A 19,340-nucleotide genomic window follows, 5' to 3' on the forward strand; every position below is an offset into this window, starting at 1 on the left:
ATAATAATAATGCCAAGAAGAGGAGGTAATAAAGAAGGTAATAAAAGGATAATGATGATACTACAGCCTTGCAACTTGGTAAATATATGTAGGCATCAGACGGTGCTGTTGGGATTAGGTGTTCAGCAGAGAGATAGCTTGGGGGAAATAGCTTTCTCTGTGTCCAGCTGTTTTGAAATGCAGTGTCCTACAGTGGCGTCCTGAGTGGAGGAGTTCAAAAAGGTTATTGTCCAGGCAGGGTCTGTAAATATTTTCTCAGCCCTCCTTCTGACCCATGAGATATACAGATCCTCCATAGAAGGCAGGCTGGTGGCCGTTGGTTTTTCCTGCCGTCCTAACTATCCATCGGAGTCTCTGTCTGTCCTTTTTGGTTGCTGTGCCAAGCCAGACAGAATGACAGATTCAATAATACTAACTGGGGAATTCTGGGAATTGAAGTCCACACTTCTTCCAAGGGTGTCCAGCTTTCTCCTTAGGCTTTTTTTTTGGGGGGGGGGTCTCAGGGGAACAATGAGATATGGAGTGGCTCCGTTGTTGAACAAATCTCTTGTGAGGGGTTGTTTTTTTTTTTAATTGATCAGGTTCTACTTATTGAAAAAAAAACTCATTATAGCACACTCAGCGGTGGGACTTCCTTAGCATGAAAGAGACAGCTTGTTCATGTAACGGATAATTTGACTTAAACTTCAGGGAGTATCTCTTTTTCCCCCCATTGTGTATCTATTTTTGCTTTTTCCTTTTAACAATTTATTTATGGCTGTGGATGGAGTTTTATAATCTAGGTTTAAAGCCATCTGGGTGGTTTTTCTATGGAAAACTAGACAGACAGACAGGCAAGCGTGTGTGTGTGAGAGAGAGACAGACAGACAGACAGACACTTTGTGATGGATGGATGGACGATGAATGAAGAGATAGATTAACAATGGATGGATTCATTATTGATAAGGGATGCAGAGATAAATTAGAGAGGGAGAGAGATGGATGACTGGAATACAAGGGGAAGGGAAGAGAGAAATATGGTTGAGTAGAGGGAGGGAGGGGGGTAGAAAGTGACAGAGGAGAAAAAACAAGGATGGATGGATGGAGAGAGAGATGGAGAGATGAATGAGATGATGGACAGACAGGAAGGCAGATGCACGGGTAGAAAGAGATGGATGGATGGATGGATGGATGGATGGATGGATGGGAAAGGGAGACAGAGGAAAAAGAAAATTGATAAGACGAGATTTAGGTAGACAGAAACATAATTAAATAAGCAGGTCTGTTACAGTTTTCATGCGGTGTGAAGTATTGAGAATTCTGTATGAAGGCAATTAGTTGGAAGCTTAAATTATTTTAATAGTTATAGAGATTCCCGCTAACATTCTGGAAAGTAACATTATTAATGTCTAATAAATCATCACTATAGTGAAAACTATTATCTTCCAGCACCTCTCCAGGTAGACATCAAATGCTTTTCACATGAAAGTTATGGAAAATACTTTGGCAAAACATTAAGAGGTAATGAATAGTGATTTAATTCACGCAGTGTGGAGCTACAGCAGGTCACCAGGAACAAACCTCAAATGGAGGCAGGCTTTTAAAAGGGGTTTTATTGAACCCACTGGTTTTTTAAAATTTTATCCAATTTATTCTGCTTTTCAACAGCCAAGCAGGAAGGAAGGAAGGAAGGAAGGAAGGAAGGAAGGAAGGAAGGAAGGAAGGAAGGAGGAGGGAGGGAGGGGGAGGGAGGGAGGGAGGGAGGGAGGGAGGAAGGAAGGAAGGAAGGAAGGAAAGAAGAGGAAGGGAGGAGGAGGGAAGGAAGATGGAAGGGAGGGAGGGAGGATAGAAGGAAAAAAGGAATATAGTGGAAGGAAGGAGGAAGAGGAAGGAAGGAAGGAAAGAAAGAAGAGGAAGGAAGGAGGAGGGAAGGAAGATGGAAGGGAGGGAGGAAGGATAGAAGGAAAAAAGGAATATAGTGGAAGGAAGGAAAGAGGAAGAGGAAGGGAGGAAGAAAAAAGAAAGGAATATAATGGAAGGAAGGAAGGCAAAGAAGGAATGAGGGAGGGGAGGAAGGAAAAAAGAGGAATTTAATGGAAGGAAGAAAAGAGAAAAGCAAAGAAAGGAAGAGAGGAAAGAAGGAAGGAAGGAAAAAGGAATATAATGGAAGGAAGGAAAGAGAAGAGAAAGAAAGAAGGGGGGAAGAAAAAGAAGGAATTTAATGGAAGGAAGGAAGGCAAAAAAGGAAGGGGGAAGGAAGGGGGAAGGAGGAAGGAAAATGCGAGGAAGGGAAGGAAGGAAGGAAGGAAGGAAAGAAGGAAGGAATAGCATATTTTCTACACACAAAGACACACTAAGAAAAGGCTCCCAACCACTTTATAAAGCACGTAGCCAGAAATCGCTCTGCAGTTGGGATCTCATGCGCTGCTTCCCTCTCCCTCCCCCCCACAGGTGGATCCTGATGACGTCGTAACGAGGGAGGAGCAGATCATGTACCTGTTGGAAGCCAAGGCCCAGTGTGAAAGGAATTTGCAAGAGAAGGGACCCCAAGTGCCAGGTGAGTGTGCATCATCGGGGGTTGCACTTTCCTGTCAAGTGCAACTTTGAAAGTCTCGGGGGGGGGGGAGTCATTAAAAAAAATGAATGAATCTCTGATTTGGATGATTGGCTGGAATAGATTATAGTTGCCCAACCTTGGCCAATGGAAGGCGAGAAGACTTCAACGCCCAGAATCCTCAGCCGTGGCTATGCTGCCAGTGGAGCTATGGGAGTTGAAGTCTGTAGGCCCCGCCCCACCCCCACCCACCCCAAAAATGCCAACCTTGGAAAATCCTGTATGATAAAAAGGAGACGGAAGGACTGCGGTTTTCTTGCAGAAGTTTCATCACCCCACTAGAGAACATCATCAGTGTTAGAAGGGAGGAGGAGGAGGAGGAGGAGGAGGAGGAGGAGGAGGAGGAGGAGGAGGAGGAGGAGGAGGGGGGGGGGGCGATGACAACTGTGGGGTATTTGGGGGTCTCTGAGCTTGGTGGTTTCATGACCCAAGTAGGTAAAATAATTAGTGTAATATTTCCCTTCCTTCCTTCCTTCCTTCTTTCCTTCCTTCCTTCCTTCCCTCCCTCTCTCCCTCCTTCCTCCCTTTCCTTTCTCCTTCCTTCCTTCTTTGTATCTCTCTCTCTGTATTCCTTTCTTTATTTCTCTCCTTCCTTTTTTTGTCTTTTGTCTTTTCTTTCTTTTTCATTTCTTTCCTTCCTTTCCTCACTCCCTCCTTCCTCCCATCTTCCTTCTTTCTTTTCTCCCTTCTCCCTCCTTTGTTCTCTCTCTCTCTTTCTCTCCTTCCTTTTTGTCTTACCTTTGTTTCTTTTTTCCCTTCCTTTCTCCCTTATTTCCACCTTCCTCCTTCCTCCCTCCTTCCTTCTTTTCTTTCTCCCTCCTTCCTTCCTTCCTCCTTTGTTTCTCCCTCCCTTTCTCTCTTTCTCTCCTTCCATTCTCTCTCATCTTTTTTTCTTTTTCATTTTCTTCCTTCCTTCCTCCCTCCCTGCTTCTTTTCTTTATCCTCCTTCCTTCCTTCCTTCCTTCCTTCCTTCCTTCCTTCCTTCCTTCCTTCCTTCCTTCCTTCCTTCCTTCCTCAAAATCTGGACGCCTGACAACTGACTCGTATTTATGACGGTGTTGCAGTGCTTCTGGGTGTGTGTGTGTGATCCCTTTTTGTGACCTTTTGATGACAAAGTCGATAGGGGAAGCCGGATTCACTCATCAACGGCAGTGATTCGCTTAACAACATTGGCAAAAAAGAGTTGGTTGTTAAGTGAGCTGCGTCTCATTTTACAAACTTCGTTGTTAAGCGAATCACTGCCGTTGCTCAGTCAGTCACGCGGTCGTTAAGCGGATCTGGCTCCCCTCCATTGACTTTGCTCCTCAGAAGCGTCGCCAGAGGGTTAAGGATCACAGGACACACACATCCCCAGGACACTGGAACACCGTCATAAGTGCGAGTCAGCTGCCAAGCACCTGAATTTTGACCACGTGACCGCAGGGATGCTGAAACGGAAAAGCAAAGGCTGTAAGTCTCTTTGTTCGGTGGCGTCATAACTTCAAGCGGTCGCTAAATGAACTGTTGTAAGAGCAGCTGTAACGAGGCAGTGGCTGGAGGAATCTTGTCCACCCCATCAGTTGGGGGGTCCCGCGCAGCAACCAAGCATTCCTCCATCTCACCCTCCCCCCTCCCGCATCACCCCGCTCAGCCTCCCCCCCTCCCCTCCCCCGAGCCAAGAGCCTGCAAGAAGTTCTGTTTTCGTTTCTATTTTGGGAGCTCCTTAATTGGTGCCAGATGAGTTGAGTTGACAAAGAGCGAGAGGCAGGGCTGGATTAGTGAGTGTGCTGAGCGTGCGAGCGGGAAGGGGGGATGCGTGTGCGAGACACCCTCGGCCCGGCTGGATTCTGCAGCTGTTCTTGCTTCGAACAATAGGACGTATTTTAGGCAAGAATTTTCCCCCTTTCACGCCTCTTGGAAGTTTGGGGTTTCTTCTCTTGCTAGCCAAACATCCCTGGAAAAACAAACACGGTTAGTTCAAACCACGTGAAGTTCTGCTTTTCCCACGCTCTGATTCTCCCCCCCTCACTCCCTATCTGAAGGAAGACCCTGGGGGTTCCTCCTTAAATCAATATATTGGCCTGCAAGTTTCATATGCAAGGGTTTTTATCCCCCAGCTATATTTAATGTGATGTGATGTGATGTGATGTGATATAATAATAGAATAGAATAGAATGCAATGCAATGCAATGCAATACAATACAATACAATACAATACAATACAATACAATACAATACAATACAATACAATACAATACAATACAATACAATACAATACAATGCAGAGTAATATAGTATAGTAGTATAGCATAGGATAGCATAGCATGGTATAATATAGTATAATAATGGGATACGGTGGCTCAGTGGCTAAGATGCTGAGCTTGTTGATCGAACAGTTCGGTGGTTCGAATCCCTAGCGCCGCATAGCGGAGTGAGCTCCCGTGACTTGTCCCAGCTTCTGCCAACCTAGCAGTTCGAAAGCAGGTAAAAAATGCAAGTAGAAAAACAGGATCCACCTTTGGTGGGAAAGGAACAGCGTCCCGTGCGCCTTCAGCGTTGAGTCATGCCGGCCACATGACCACGGAGACGTCTTCGGACAGCGCTGGCTCTTTGGCTTTGAAACGGAGATGAGCACCGCCCCCTAGAGTCGGGAACGACTAGCACATAGGTGCCTTTACCTAGTATAATAATATAATGCATAAACAACACAGTACAAGATAACATAACACAATTCAATACAGTACAGCGCAATGCAATACAACACAATATAATAAAATACAATACAGTACATTACTGTACAATTTAATGCAACACAATATAAGGCTAGGCTAGGACACTGCGACACAATACAACACAACAGTACAACACAACACAGTACACTACAACACAACACAATACAACGCAGTGCAACACACCGTAATATAGTACAGTACAATTACAATACATTGCAGTACAATCCAATACAATACATTATATAGACACAGAATATAATAATGATTTAAAAAATGACTTGCAAGTTGATTGACATCCAGCCACACAGACCTGCATCATTCCCACGGTCACATGATCAAAATTTGGGTGCTTGGCAACTGGCAAGGGATTTATGCTAATCGCAGCGACCTGGGTTCATGTGATCTTCATTTATCACCTTCCCAGCAAGATTCACTTAACAACTGGTTTCCTTAACAACCGTGGTAGAAAAGGACCGCAGAATCAGTCCCAACTCACTTAACCACCAACTCGCCTAGTGATGGAAATTCTGCTCTCCATTGTGGTCGCAAGTTCGAGGATTCCTTGTAAAAGAAAAACGGTTTCCTTGAAATCTTCCGGGTGTGGGAAGATGCTCCCCAGTGTTCCGATTGGGCCGTCAGGGAAGGACTGAGGCTTCCGATTGGTCGCTGTCCTTCTCTGTGTTTTGGTTCTAGCTGGAGTGAAGTTAGAGAAAGTTTTCGCCCAAGGAAAGGTTTTTTTTTCGGAGCAAATCTGGCCGAGGAGTGGGCCCAGTCACGCCTGCTTTGGTCTGGAATTAATTAGCATGAGCTAACGAGATGCTGGGAATGAAGTCAGAATTAATTAGGAGGAAATAAAGACACTGCACAAGAATGCGACAGAAGTGGTTTCAAGGGGAAGGGAGGGCTGTGGGGTTTTGTGTGTGTGTGTGTGTGTGTTTTAAATGCACTCCTACAACTGGTCCTAATTCAATCAAAAGGGAGCTTTAGGGGTCTGTGTCACTTTCTGCAGCCAAACAAGCTCATTTGGGTGAGGGCCTCATGCTTGAGCAGGGGGTTGGACTAGATGACCTCCAAGGTACCTTCCCAACCCTCTGATTCTAAGTTAAGAGATCCTTGGGTGGCCAGAATAGATCATAAGCAGTGTTGCCCAACCTTGGCTCAATGAAGAAGCGTGGACTGCAATTCCCAGAATCCTCAGCTGTGGCTATGCTGGCTGTGGAATTCTGGGAGTTGAAGTCTGCAGACCAAAATATTGCCAAAGTTGAAAAATGCTGGATTATGGAGGAGGAGGAGGAGCAGGAGCAGCAGGAGGAGGAGAAGCAGGAAGAAGAAGAAGGAGGAGGAGGAAGAGGAGGAGGAGGAGGGGAAGAGGAGGAAGAAGAGAGAAGGACCAGGAGGAGGACCAGGAGGAGGAGGAGGAGGAGGAGGAGGAGGAGGAGGAGGAGGAGAGGAGGAGGAGGAGGAGGAGGAGGAGGAGAAGAAGAAGAAGAAGAAGAAGAAGAAGAAGAAGAAGAAGAAGAAGAAGAAGAAGAAGAAGAGGAAGAAGAAGAGGAAGAAGAAGAGGAAGAAGAAGAAGAAAGTGACTGTGGGGTCCTTGGTGCCCTCTGAGCTTGGTGGCTTTTCTTGCAGACCTTCCACGACCCAGCTAGGTAACATCATCAGTGTTAAAGGAAGTACGGTTTGAGGAAAAAAGGAGGAGGAGATATGAGGAGGACTGTGGGGTCCTGGGTGTTGACTATTGCAGCTTATGGGGTGTCTGAAGATTGGGATCCTCATCGGTATGCGAATTTCAATGTTTATAATGGTTTTATTAGGCATAAATCAGAGGTGGGTTCCTACCACTTCGCACCTATTCGGTAGAACCGGTTCGTCAAATCTACTGAACCGGTTAGAAGAGGTTCCACCAGTGGACCCAGAAAGCAGGCCACACCTACAGAAGAGGTTCCCAAAATTTTTTGAAACCCACCACTGGCATAAATGTTCTGCTATTGCAATTATTATTATTTTTTATCTGCCTTTATTATTTTTATGAATAACTACAAGGTGGCAAATATATATCGTAAGCATTTCATCTCCTGTTTTCCCCACAACAATCACCCTTCAAGGTGGGATGGACTCAGACAGACTGACCCTAGTCACGCAATTGGTTTATAAGGCCTAAGATAGGACTAGAATTCACCGTCTCCTGGTGATTGGCCCAAAATCAGCCAGCCTGTTTTTCATGGCTAAGATGGGACTAGAACTCACTGTCGCCTGGCGATTGGCCCAAAATCAGCCAGCCTGCCTTTCATGCCTAAGGAGGGACTAGAACTCCATGTTGCCCAGTGATTGGCCCAAAATCAGCCAGCCTGTTTTTCATGGCTAAGATGGGAACTAGAACTCACTGTCGCCTGGTGTTTGGCCCAAAGTCACCCAGCTGCCTTTCATGCCTAAGGAGGGACTAGAACTCCATGTCGCCCAGTGGTTGGCCCAAAATCAGCCAGCCTGTTTTTCATGGCTAAGATGGGGACTAGAACTCACTGTCGCCTGGTGTTTGGCCCAAAGTCACCCAGCTGCCTTTCATGCCTAAGGAGGGACTAGAACTCCATGTCGCCCAGTGATTGGCCCAAAATCAGCCAGCCTGTTTTTCATGGCTAAGATGGGAACTAGAACTCACTGTCGCCTGGTGTTTGGTCCAAAGCCAAACAGCCCTTCAGATAATCTTTAAAAGCTCCTTTCTTTTTCTTCTTCAACCAGATTCAAATCCACCCTCAACTGAGGAAATTCTCTGCCTTTTGGCCAGCGTGAAAAGAAGAAAATTGGACAGGAATGGGAGTTTAACAATAATTAAAATCCTGCATTTATTGCATGGATGCTAGCAGTCTTTAAAAAAAAACAAAAAACGGGATGAAACGGATTTTGAGGGAGGGACACGAAAGAGACCTAAATTTTCTGTAAAGCAGGGAGTCCTCGATTTATGACCGCAGTAGGGAGCTGAATTTTTGTTGCTAAACAAGGCCGCTGTTCAGCGAGTTGCACCCAGCTTTATGACCTTCCTGTTGTTAAGTCAGTCCCACCCGATTTTACGGTTATTAAGGGAATCGCTGCAGTTATTAAGTGAATTGCATGGCCATTAAGCGAATCCAACTTCCCAGAAGGTCACAAATGACGGTCACGTAACCCCGAAAAGCTGCAACTGTTGTAACTACTTGCCAGTTGCCAAGTGGCAAAATTTTGATCATATGCTGCGACCGTCGTAGGTTTGAGGATTGGCCATAGGTCACTTATTTTTAAATTGTTATGACGGTCGCTAAATGGATGGTTGTGAGTCGAGGACTACCTGTGAAGCTCAAGATCCAGGTTGTCCTCAACTTAAGACCATTCGTTTAGTGAACGTTCTCGCACAAGGAATCCATCTCGCCTTTCATCAGGGAACATATAGGTCATCCTCAAGTTACGGCCATAATGGAGCCTGCCCATCACGGTCATAAATCATAAAGCGGACTGGTCATGTGACCAGTTTTACAACCTTTTTTTGTGATGGTCGTTAAGTAAACACAGTGGCCATTAAGGGAACTCATGGTTTGCTCTAGTTCAGCTGGTTTTGCTGAAAACCAGAAATAAATGTGGGATTTTGGTGAAACACAACCGTGTGTTGTGTTTTGAGTTGTAAAACAACCCACGTAATCCTCGATTTATTACCGCAATTCGACCCAAATATATTCTGTTATTAAGTGAGAGAGAGAGCTGTTAAGTCAATTTTGCCCCGTTTTACGACTTTTCTTCCCACAGCCGTTAAGTGAATCACTGCGGCTGTTAAGTGATTAACAGTGCCATTAAGTGAATCCGGCTTCCCCTTTAGCTTTGCTCGTCAGCAAGTCACAAAAGGGGATCGCGTGACCCCGGGACACTGTGACCGTCATAAATACAAGTCAGTTGCCAAGCTTCATTGGGGATACTGCAGTGCTTCTAAGTATGAAAAATGGTCATGTTTTCATTTCCTTTGCAACTTCGAACGGTCACTAAATGAATTGTTGTAAGTCGAGGATTATTTGTACCTACAAATCAGTGGTGGGTTTCAAAAAATGTTAGAACCTCTTCTGTAGGTGTGGCCTGCTTTGTGGGAGTGGCTTGCTGGCCATGTGACCGAGTGGGAGTGGCTTGCCGGCCATGTGACTGGGTGGGCGTGGCCAACTTGTAAAATGTGGTGAAACTCACTTAACAACGCTCTTGCTTAGCAACCAAAATATTGGCTCAGGAACTCTGGCATTTGAAGCACGCAAGTTTTAAAATTGTCAGGTTACAAGACCCTTGCACCCTTAACCCTTTAGAAAAAAACCCCCCAGGGGTGTTCAAACTTGACAGCTTTAAGACTTGTGGACTTCAACTCCCAGAATTCCTCCTCCAGTCATGTTGGCTCAGGAACTCTGGCATTGAAGTGTGCAAGTCTTAAAGCTGTCAAGTTACAAGACCCTTGCGTCCCTAACCCTTTAGGAAAAAAAACCCCAGGGGTGTTCAAACTTGACAGCTTTAAGACTTGTGGACTTCAACTCCCAGAATTCCTCCTCTCGCTCTTCATCTTGGTGATGTGCAGACGGGCAGAGGGAGGGAACTGGAACCGGTTCTAAACGGCACGGTGGAAGTTCTAGAGAAGAGGTTAGAACTGGCAGGAACCCATCCCTGCTACAAGTAGGTTCATTCATGTCTTTGAATGGCCGCTAAGTGTGAGGTCATAGGTCGAAAACTACCAATAACAGCAACCGTCTGCCTCATTCTGGGGTCCCGGATCCTGCAGCTTGCAAGGGGGTTGGATTAGATGACCTCTTAGGTCCCGGGAGAGCCGATTCCCATCTGGAAAAGCGTCCTGTCTCTTCCCACTTTTCTTTCCCGCCCCGAATCCACGAAGAGAAATGTGTAATTGTTTCAGAGTGCCTTTTAATCGGCCGCACTCGGCATCTTCCATCTGGAACCGGTTGTGTTCTTCTAAATTTGCCAGTCTTCCTGCTCTTAAATTTGTTCCAGTCCATTTCGGCAATGTTTATGATGGCATTTTTCTTTTTTTTCTTTTTTTGGTAGAAAAAGGAAAATAATAATGTTTGCATAAGAATTCTGAAGGCAAAACAAACAGAATTGGGGCGGGGGAAATACTTTGGGGTAGTTTTGCAAAATGATGCTTTAAACTAGTGTCAACGATTGCACTGAGAACGGGAAACGTTCAGGCTCAGATTTATTCTCTGTTGTACTTACTCACTCACTCCCTGCCTTCCCCTACAGCCGTTTCTATTTTCTTGCAGACGTTTCATGACCCAGCTAGGGAACCTCATCAGGACTAGAAAGGAGGAGTAGGAAGAGGGCAGGGTTTGCCCCAACATTGGAAGTCTTTAAAAAGATGTTGGACAGCCATTTGTCTGAAACAGTATAGGGTTTCCTGCCTAGGCAGGGGGTTGGACTAGAAGACCTCCCAGGTCCCTTCCAACTCTGCTATTGTATTGTATTGTATTGAAGTGAGGAGGAGGAGGAGGAGGAGGAGGAGGAGGAGGAGGAGGAGGAGGAGGAGGAGGAGGAGGAGGAGGAGGAGGAGGAATAATAATAATAATAATAATAATAATAATAATAATAATAATAATAATAATAATATACAAATTATACAAACCGACAAAATACTGGTGCATAATACACCAGACATCACACTGGTTGAGAAAAATAAGGTCACAATCATAGACATCGCAATACCAGGGGATAGCAGGGTCGCCGAGAAGGAACATGAAAAAATCGCAAGATACCAGGACTTAAAAATCGAAATTCAACGACTATGGCACAAACCAGCAGTGGTAATTCCAGTGGTAATTGGCACACTGGGTGCTATTCCAAAAGCACTGGAATTACATTTAAAACAGTTAAAAATTGACAAAATCACCATCAGTCAAATGCAAAAAGCCGCACTGCTTGGATCTGCACGCATATTAGGAAAATACGTTACGACGTCCTAGGCCCCTGGGTGGGGCCCGACTAGTAACCAATGCCAAATCCGGCGAAACAACTGGCCGCTGTGATACAATTGAATAATAATAATAATAATAATAATAATAATAATAATAATGAGCAGTCCTTGGTGCTCTCTGAACTCTGTGCTTTTCTTACAGACATTTCTTCACCCAACTAGGTAACATCATCAAGGCTAGACTCTAGAACCCCCCTGCCTTTCTAGCACTGATGATGTTCCCTAGCTGGGTCAATGTTTGCGCCCAGCTCAGAGACCACCGGGGACCCTAACATTTCTGTTCCTAAGTCTCTGCAACAATGCAAACATTTATATTTCTACAACAGTGACCTCAGTCCTAAAATTAGACTCCCCTTCCCTTTTTTAGGTTTAAGTATAAAATCCAGAAGGGGTTTTCAAAATGGAAACAAAACCAGATAAATTCTTTTCTTTAATTAGTTTTAGAATCCCTGCCAGCCCCATCGCTTCACCATCCATTCTTCCGTTGTGGGGAAATGAGTGTGAGTTCTTTTCCTTTCCATATTTGCGCGTATAAGATTCTCGCCAATGCGCTAGCTGGTTGTTGCAGCGTTAATTTCCCTGTTCAATTCCAGATGCCTCTTTCTCCCTCTTCCCTCCTCCTCCTCCTCCTCCCCCTTCACCCACCTAATAAATAATTCTTTTATTTGCTGGACCAAACTGCCCTGTCAAAATCGGATAGGTTCAATCGAAACACACACGGGTGTGTATTTGCAAAACCTCATGAGTGTGGAGCGTCTCCAAGACACACACACACAATTCACGCTTTGACGCAGCTGGAAGAATTTTCCTGTCTCCGAGGCTCAGCATCCCTTGAGCTGTTTTCCTGACTTCAAAAAAGATGCAAGACTCATCTTTCCTCCAGAAAGGCTGGAAATGTTGACGTTCTAGGTGCAACCCATTCCGTAGAAGGAATAGCTAGAACAGTGTTTCTCATTCTTGGATACTTTAAGATGTGGGAGCTTCAACTCCCGCAATTCCCAACCAGCTATGCTGAGATGTAGGGGGCAGATCCTCTCCAGATGGGATGGGACGGTGGACATTCTGGGCCTGAAGAGTTCTAAGCTGTAGAAGGAATATCTAGAACATTTTTTTCAACTTTAGCCACTTGAAGACGTGTGGCCTCAACTCCCCAAATCCCTCAGCCAAGAATGCTGAGATGAAGATCCAGTATCTTTCCAACAGACATGTTGGAATGGTGGACATTCTCCATCCAACACATAGTTCTAAGTTGAAGGAATATCTAGAACAGTGTTTCCCAACTTTGGCATCTTTAAGATGTGTGGACCTCAACTCCCAGAATCCCCCAGAGATGCAGGGCCAGCTTCTCTCCAGGTGGGCTGGAATGGTGGACGTTGAGATGAGGGTTGGCTTAGGAATTGTGGGATTTGAGGTCCAAAAGTCTTCAAGTGACCAGGGTTGAGAGGCCATCATCTAGAACTCTTCTTCATTGTCCATCCCTCTTTGGCTCAACAGAAAACCTCCAACGTGAAAAGGACCTTCTTTTCCTGAACTATTATTAATATTATTATTATCCCAATTTTCTCCAGTTCCTCCTGGTTCCTCCTTGACTTCTCCTCAAGGTTCTCCAACTGACATATTCAGCCAACTTGAAAGGGGCCCTTGGTTGGTGTGTGCTGGGAGGAGAATTCCAGTCTGTGTCACCTGGAAATTTTGAGTCGAAATCTCAGATCCTGGAAGGAGGCCATGTCAAACCACGTTGGCCATCCCGGCCAAGAAAATGACAGAGACGTGTTTGTGAAAGTCCTACTGGCCTTCACAAGGGAGTCTTTCCCTTAATCGTATTAGCTGGGTTTAATTTATTGACCTTTCTGGTTGAATCATAATTTAGTTGGGGGGACTGAGGTCCACCCATTTCTCAGGCCTGGCATCTCCTGGTGGTTGGATGGAGAAGCCCTGATGGCTCCTCCAGATGTGATCTTTGGAGCAGCAAGAGACGGGCAGTGCCATGCCGGCCCCTGCCAGGGATTCCAGATGTTTCTGCTTTGAGAAACAACATGTGGACGTCAATCTGGAGGGGCATAGGATGGCAGCTGGCTTACGCCTTCGTTTCCCGTCCCCTTCCTTGCTGCCTGAGGCCCATCTCTCCATGTTGGCGACTTCTGCACTTGTAGGATTGGGGGACGCATCTCAGTTTTGCAGGCATAAGATTACCTGTGAATCTCCGACATGGTGACTCCTTGGTCCTACCTTCATCTTCGGAGCGAAATCTTTGATTTAGGCAGGCAAGTCCTGTCTGGGTTTGGTGGAATCTTTGTAGGGGAAGATCTGACGTTGGGGGCAGGAAGGCCCCTGTGTCCCGGCCCCAGGAGGCTCCTGAGGACAACCTCTCCAGGTCTTAGGGAGGTGGCAGAACTCATGGGGCAAGGCAGCCTGTCCCATCTGGGTCTCTTATTGGTGGCCAAAGCTGTGGGTTCTTTCTTTCTTTCTTTCTTTCTTTCTTTCTTTCTTTCTTTCTTTCTTTCTTTCTTTTTCCTTTATTCTTTCTTTTACATGTATTACTCTTCCTTCCTCCCTGCCGCCATTCCTTCCATTTATTCTCCCTCTTCCTCTCTTTTGCTTTCTTGCTTTTCTGCCCCTTCATTTCTTTCTTTCTTCCTTCCTTCCTTCCTTCCTTCCTCTTTCTGTCTCTCTCCTTCCTTTTTCTTTCTTATTTTCTCATTTCTTTCCTTCCTTTTATTTCCCCCTGCCTTTCTCTCTCCCTTCCTCTCCCTCCTTCTCCTTTTCTTGCCCTCCATCCTCTTCCTTCCTCCCTCCTTCCCTTCTCTTCTCCATTATTCTTTTCTCTCTCTCTCTCCCCCACCCCACCCCATCTTTTTCTGGTACTCTTGAGGTTTCTGCCTCCCATTTCTTTCCAAGCACGGCTCGTCCTTCCCGTAATAGAATCACCACAAGGGCTTCACCAGAACCAGCCTGCCTGCGGTTGCCACTGCCCCATTCAGAATGCCAGTCTAACCCAGGGGGTGATTTATATTCTATCCTGCTATGCAAACACCTTGGGAACTGGGGTAGCCAAGATGCAGATGGTAGATGTGGGCTTTCCCATGTGGAGCAGATGTTGTCAAGCGAGAGAGAGTGGGTGGGGGAGGGAGAGAGAGAGAGAGAATAAGAGAAAGAAAGAAAGAAAAAGAGGAGAAAAAGAAAGAAAAGGGGAAGAAAGGAGGAAAGAAGAGGGGGGAGGGAGGGAAGGACAGAAGTAAAAGGAAGGGGAAGGAGGGAAGAAGGAGAAGGGAGGAGGGAAGAATGGAAGGAAGGAAGAGAGAGGGGGAGGGAGGGAGAGAGAGAATAAGAGAAAGAAAGAAAAACAGGAGAAAAAGAAAGAAAAAGGGGAAGAAAGGAGGAAAGAAGAGGGAGGGAGGGAAGGAAGGACAGAAGAAAAAGGAAGGGGAAGGAAAAGAGGGAAGAAGGAGAAGGGAGGAGGGAAGCATGGAAGGAAGGAAGAGAGGGGGGAGGGAGGGAGAGAGAGAATAAGAGAAAGAAAGAAAAACAGGAGAAAAAGAAAGAAAAAGGGGAAGAAAGGAGGAAAGAGGGAGGGAGGGAAGGACAGAAGAAAAAGGGAAGGAAAGGAGGGAAGAAGGAGGAGGGAGGAGGGAAGAATGGAAGGAAGGAAGAGAGAGAGAGGGTGGGAGAGAAGAAAGAAGTACAGAAGAAAAAGAAAGGAAGGGGAAGGAAGGAAAAGAGAGAGGAGGGAGGGAAGGAAGGAGGAAGGGATGGGAGATAGGAAGGGAGGAATAATTGGGAAAAGGAGGAAGGAAGGACTCCCGGAATTTATGTGTGACCCCCCCCCCCCAAGAACATTGCTACCGTCATTAATAGGAGCCAGTTGCCAATTGCCCCTGTTTTGATCACGTGATCCTGGGGGGGTGCTGCAATGGTCGTAAGCGTGAAAAACGCTCATAGGTCGCTTTGAATGGCTGCCGAATGTGTGGTTGCGTTTCAAAGGCCACCTGAATGTGCAGAAGATGGCTCCCCCCCCCCATAAGCCCCTCTTCTGTGCGGTGACCATGCGCCTGGCCTCCCACCGCTCTTCTTCAGCTTCCTTGTTTGTGTTTTGCAGAGGGGTTTTGTGCCCCCGAGTGGGACGGGGTCATTTGCTGGCCGGAAGGGGCCCCGGGGAAGGTGGTCTCCATACGCTGCCCAGATTACATCCATGATTTCTACCATGAGGGTGAGTATCGCTGTCTCTCTGTGTGTCTCCTTCCCTCCCTCCCTCTGTCCCTCTATCTACACACACACACACACACACACACACACACACACACACACACACACACACACACACACACACACAAATATATATTGATAAAGATAGATATTGATAAAGAAAGATTGATAAAGATAGATCCATGACTTCTACCATGAGGGTGAGTATCTCTGTCTCTCTGTGTGTCTCCTTCCTTCCCTCCCTCTATCCCTCTATCTAGACACACACACATACATACACACATACACACACACACATCTATCATCTATCTATCATCTATTTTATCTATCTTCTATCTTTATCTATCTATCTATCTATCTATTCAATCATTTATCTCTTTCTCACCAACTCTCTCTTCCTGTGTATCAGTCCATCCACTCTCTCTAAAATAGTCAATCAGTCATAAAAAACATATCTATCTATTCATCCATCTGCCCACTTATCAATTCATCCATCCTTTATGCTCTATCCCTCTCTCTCTCCCTCTCTCTCTCTCTCTCCCTCCCTATCTATCTATCTATCTATCTATCTATCTAATCTATTATCTATCTTATCTATCTTATTCATATCTATCTATCTATCTATCTATCTATCCATCCATCCATCCATCCATCCATCCATCCATCCATCCATCCATCCATCCATCTATTCTATCTATCTAACTATCTATCTATCCCTCAATCCAGTTCTATCATCTCTATGTATGTATGCATGTATATCCATCCATCCATCCATCCATCCATCCATCCATCCATCCATCCATCCATCCATCTATCCATCTATCCTATTTATCTATCATCTATCTATCTATCTATCTATCTATCTATCTATCTATCTATCTATCTATTTAGTTCTATCATCTGTCTATGTATGTATGCATGCATGTCCGTCCATCTGTCCATCCGTCCGTCCATCCATATCTATCTATCTATCTATCTATCTATCTATCTATCTATCTATCTATCTATCTATCATCTATCATCTATCATCTATCATCTATCATCTATCTATCATTTATCTATCATCTATCATCTATCCTCTTACCTATCTATCATTCTATTTATCCATTTATCTATCTCTGCTCTCTCTCCCTCCTTCGCTCTCTCTCTCTCTCTCTCTCTCTAAATCACACCCACTTCAGCAAAAGGTGTTTGGAAAAATAAACTTACAATGGGGTGGGGGGAGTGGGGAGTGTGATTAGCATTTGGCAGGTAAACAACAGAGAAGCTGCAGAGAGCAAATCATATTGTTAACATTTTCATGCTGATCCCAGCTGTCAATCTTTTGCAGAAAATGTCTCAAAAATCTTCTTTCAATCTGAGGAAGGATGATTTGCTTTAAATTCAATTTAATTCAATCCCAGGATTTGGAGGCATAACACAGGACCCTTGCTCTTTAAATTTCAAGTGGCAAGCTGTTCCGTAGGATAGCCAGTGGTGCCAGTGTTTCTCAGCCTCGGCCATCTTAAGATGAGTGGATGTCAACTCCCAGAATTCCCCAGCTGCCTGCGGAATTCTGTCCAGCCACACCTCCTAAACCTCTTAAAGTCAGCCGAGATAATCCCAAGAGAAACCTGGGAGGAATTCTAAACCTTCCAGAGAATAAAGTGGAAAAACAGAATTCTCCTTTGTCAGTCTCAGCCAAACCTTCCATAAATTGAGAATCGTGGTTTATTGACCGACTAGCTGAAACAGTTCAGGTTCTCTGACCATCCCAGCACACCCCCTGACCGACTGACCAGGAGTGAAATCCAGCAGGTTCTGACAGGTTCTGGAGAAGTGGTAGCAGAAATTTTGAGAAGTTTAGGGAACCAGTAGCGGAAATTTTGAGTAGTTCAGAGAACCGGCAAATGTCACCTCTGGCTGGCCCCAGAGTGTGGTGGGAATGGAAATTTTGGAGTATCCTTCCCCTGCCACGCCCTCCTAACCACCGCCACAGAACCGGTAGTAAAAAAAAATTTGAATTTCACCACTGCCACCTACACCTCTGTTCCTGCCCCCTTGATGTGGGTACAACTGAGGCACAGTTTTGGGGTGCCAAGTGATCACCAAAGGCAATTTCTTCCCTGTTTCATGGCGTCTCTGCTTTTTTGCCAGGTTATGCCCACCGGCAATGTGACTTGAATGGCAGCTGGGCATTGGTGCCCAACCAGAATGTCACCTGGGCAAATTACACCGAGTGTACCAAGTTTCTCGTCCTTGAAACCAGACAAAACGTGAGTGACAATCCGGGTAAACACAGATAGGCCTGACTTTCATCTATTAATTCATCAATCCATCCATCCATCTTTATTTATTTACTCATAAAGTATTTATAATCTTTATTTATTTACTTACAAATTACTTGCTTACAGCATTTATTTATTCATAAATCATTTCTTTATAATCTTATCTGTTTATTCAGCAGTTATTTTTAACTTGTAACCTCTTGTTTCTTTACTCATAAATTATTTGTTCACAATCTTTACGTATTCGTTTGTAAATTGGCCTCCGGAATTTATGGGTATTCCATCACTGGAGGTTTTCAGGAAGAGATTGGACAACTGTTCATCTGAAACGGTACAGAATCTCCTGTTTGAGCAGGGGGTTGGACTAGAAGACCTCCAAGGTCCCTTCCAACTCTGTTATTCTGTTGTGTATTTACAATCTATATGAATAAGTTATTTTTATTTGATTATCCCACCTTTATTATTTTCATTAATAACTCAAGAGAACAAGCACACATGATGCTTTGATTTTCTGCACAACAACATCGCTATGAGGTGGGCTAAGAGACTTTGTCCAAAGTCACCCAATCAGCTGTCATTCCTAAGGCAGCACTAGAACTCCCTGACGCCCAGTGATTGGCCCAAAGTCACCCAGTCAGCTGTCATTCTTAAGACAGGACTAGAATTCCCCGACGCCCGGTGATTGGCCCAAAGTCACCCAGTCAGCTGTCATTCCTAAGACGAGACTAGAACTCCCCGACTCCCGGTGGTTGGCCCAAAGTCACCCAGTCAACTGTCATTCCTAAGACGGGACTAGAATTCCCCGACGCCCGGTGATTGGCCCAAAGTCACCCAGTCAACTGTCATTCCTAAGGCAGGACTAGAAGTCCCCGACTCCCGGTGATTGGCCCAAAGTCACCCAGTCAGCTGTCATTCCTAAGGCGGGACTGGAACTCCCCGTCTCCCGGTGATTGGCCCAAAGTCACCCAGTCAGCTGTCATTCCTAAGACGGGACTAGAACTCCCTGACTCCTGGTGGTTGGCCCAAAGTCACTCAGTCAGCTGTCATTCCTAAGACGGGACTAGAACTCCCTGACTCCTGGTGGTTGGCCCAAAGTCACTCAGTCAGCTGTCATTCCTAAAACGGGACTAGAACTCCCCGACTCCCGGTGATTGGCCCAAAGTCACCCAGTCAACTGTCATTCCTAAGGCAGGACTAGAATTCCCCGACGCCCGGTGATTGGCCCAAAGTCACCCAGTCAGCTGTCATTCCTAAGACGGGACTAGAACTCCCCGACTCCCGGTGATTGGCCCAAAGTCACTCAGTCAGCTGTCATTCCTAAGGCGGGACTGGAACTCCCCGTCTCCTGGTTTCTAGACCATTATACCAAACTTGCTCAGATCTAGGCGCAGAACCAGCTCTGATTCAGCGGAGTTCCAAAGTCACGGCAAACTTTCACACAATATGAAAGTGTGAACAAAACAAAACACTCAGTGCTGTCGCCTCTTGCCGTGTTTTGAGTGTTGGTTGTGGCTTCAGAGCAGCTCATTAACTTCCATAATTGGTTTATTAACAAGCCCCCTCCCCCCCCGTTTCCCCCCCCCCGG

General features: G+C 45.6%; 1 protein-coding gene across 2 annotated transcripts in view; it reads left to right on the forward strand.

Annotated features, from left to right (window-relative positions):
- Window positions 1–19,340, forward strand: part of PTH1R (parathyroid hormone 1 receptor) — an 85,906-nt gene that overhangs the window by 43,756 nt on the left and 22,810 nt on the right. For both annotated transcript variants that reach the window (XM_087712406.1, XM_087712407.1), the window contains exons 2-4: window positions 2,431–2,536; window positions 15,381–15,491; window positions 17,624–17,742. In XM_087712406.1, the coding sequence (XP_087568532.1) occupies window positions 2,431–2,536; window positions 15,381–15,491; window positions 17,624–17,742 (336 nt within the window). The remainder of the gene's footprint in view (window positions 1–2,430; window positions 2,537–15,380; window positions 15,492–17,623; window positions 17,743–19,340) is intronic.

The sequence above is a fragment of the Thamnophis sirtalis genome, unplaced genomic scaffold, assembly GCF_051295495.1.
Source record: "Thamnophis sirtalis isolate CommonGarterSnake01/CBP01778 unplaced genomic scaffold, rThaSir2_p1.2 scaffold_4, whole genome shotgun sequence".
In the NCBI taxonomy this organism is placed as follows: Eukaryota; Metazoa; Chordata; class Lepidosauria; order Squamata; family Natricidae; genus Thamnophis; species Thamnophis sirtalis.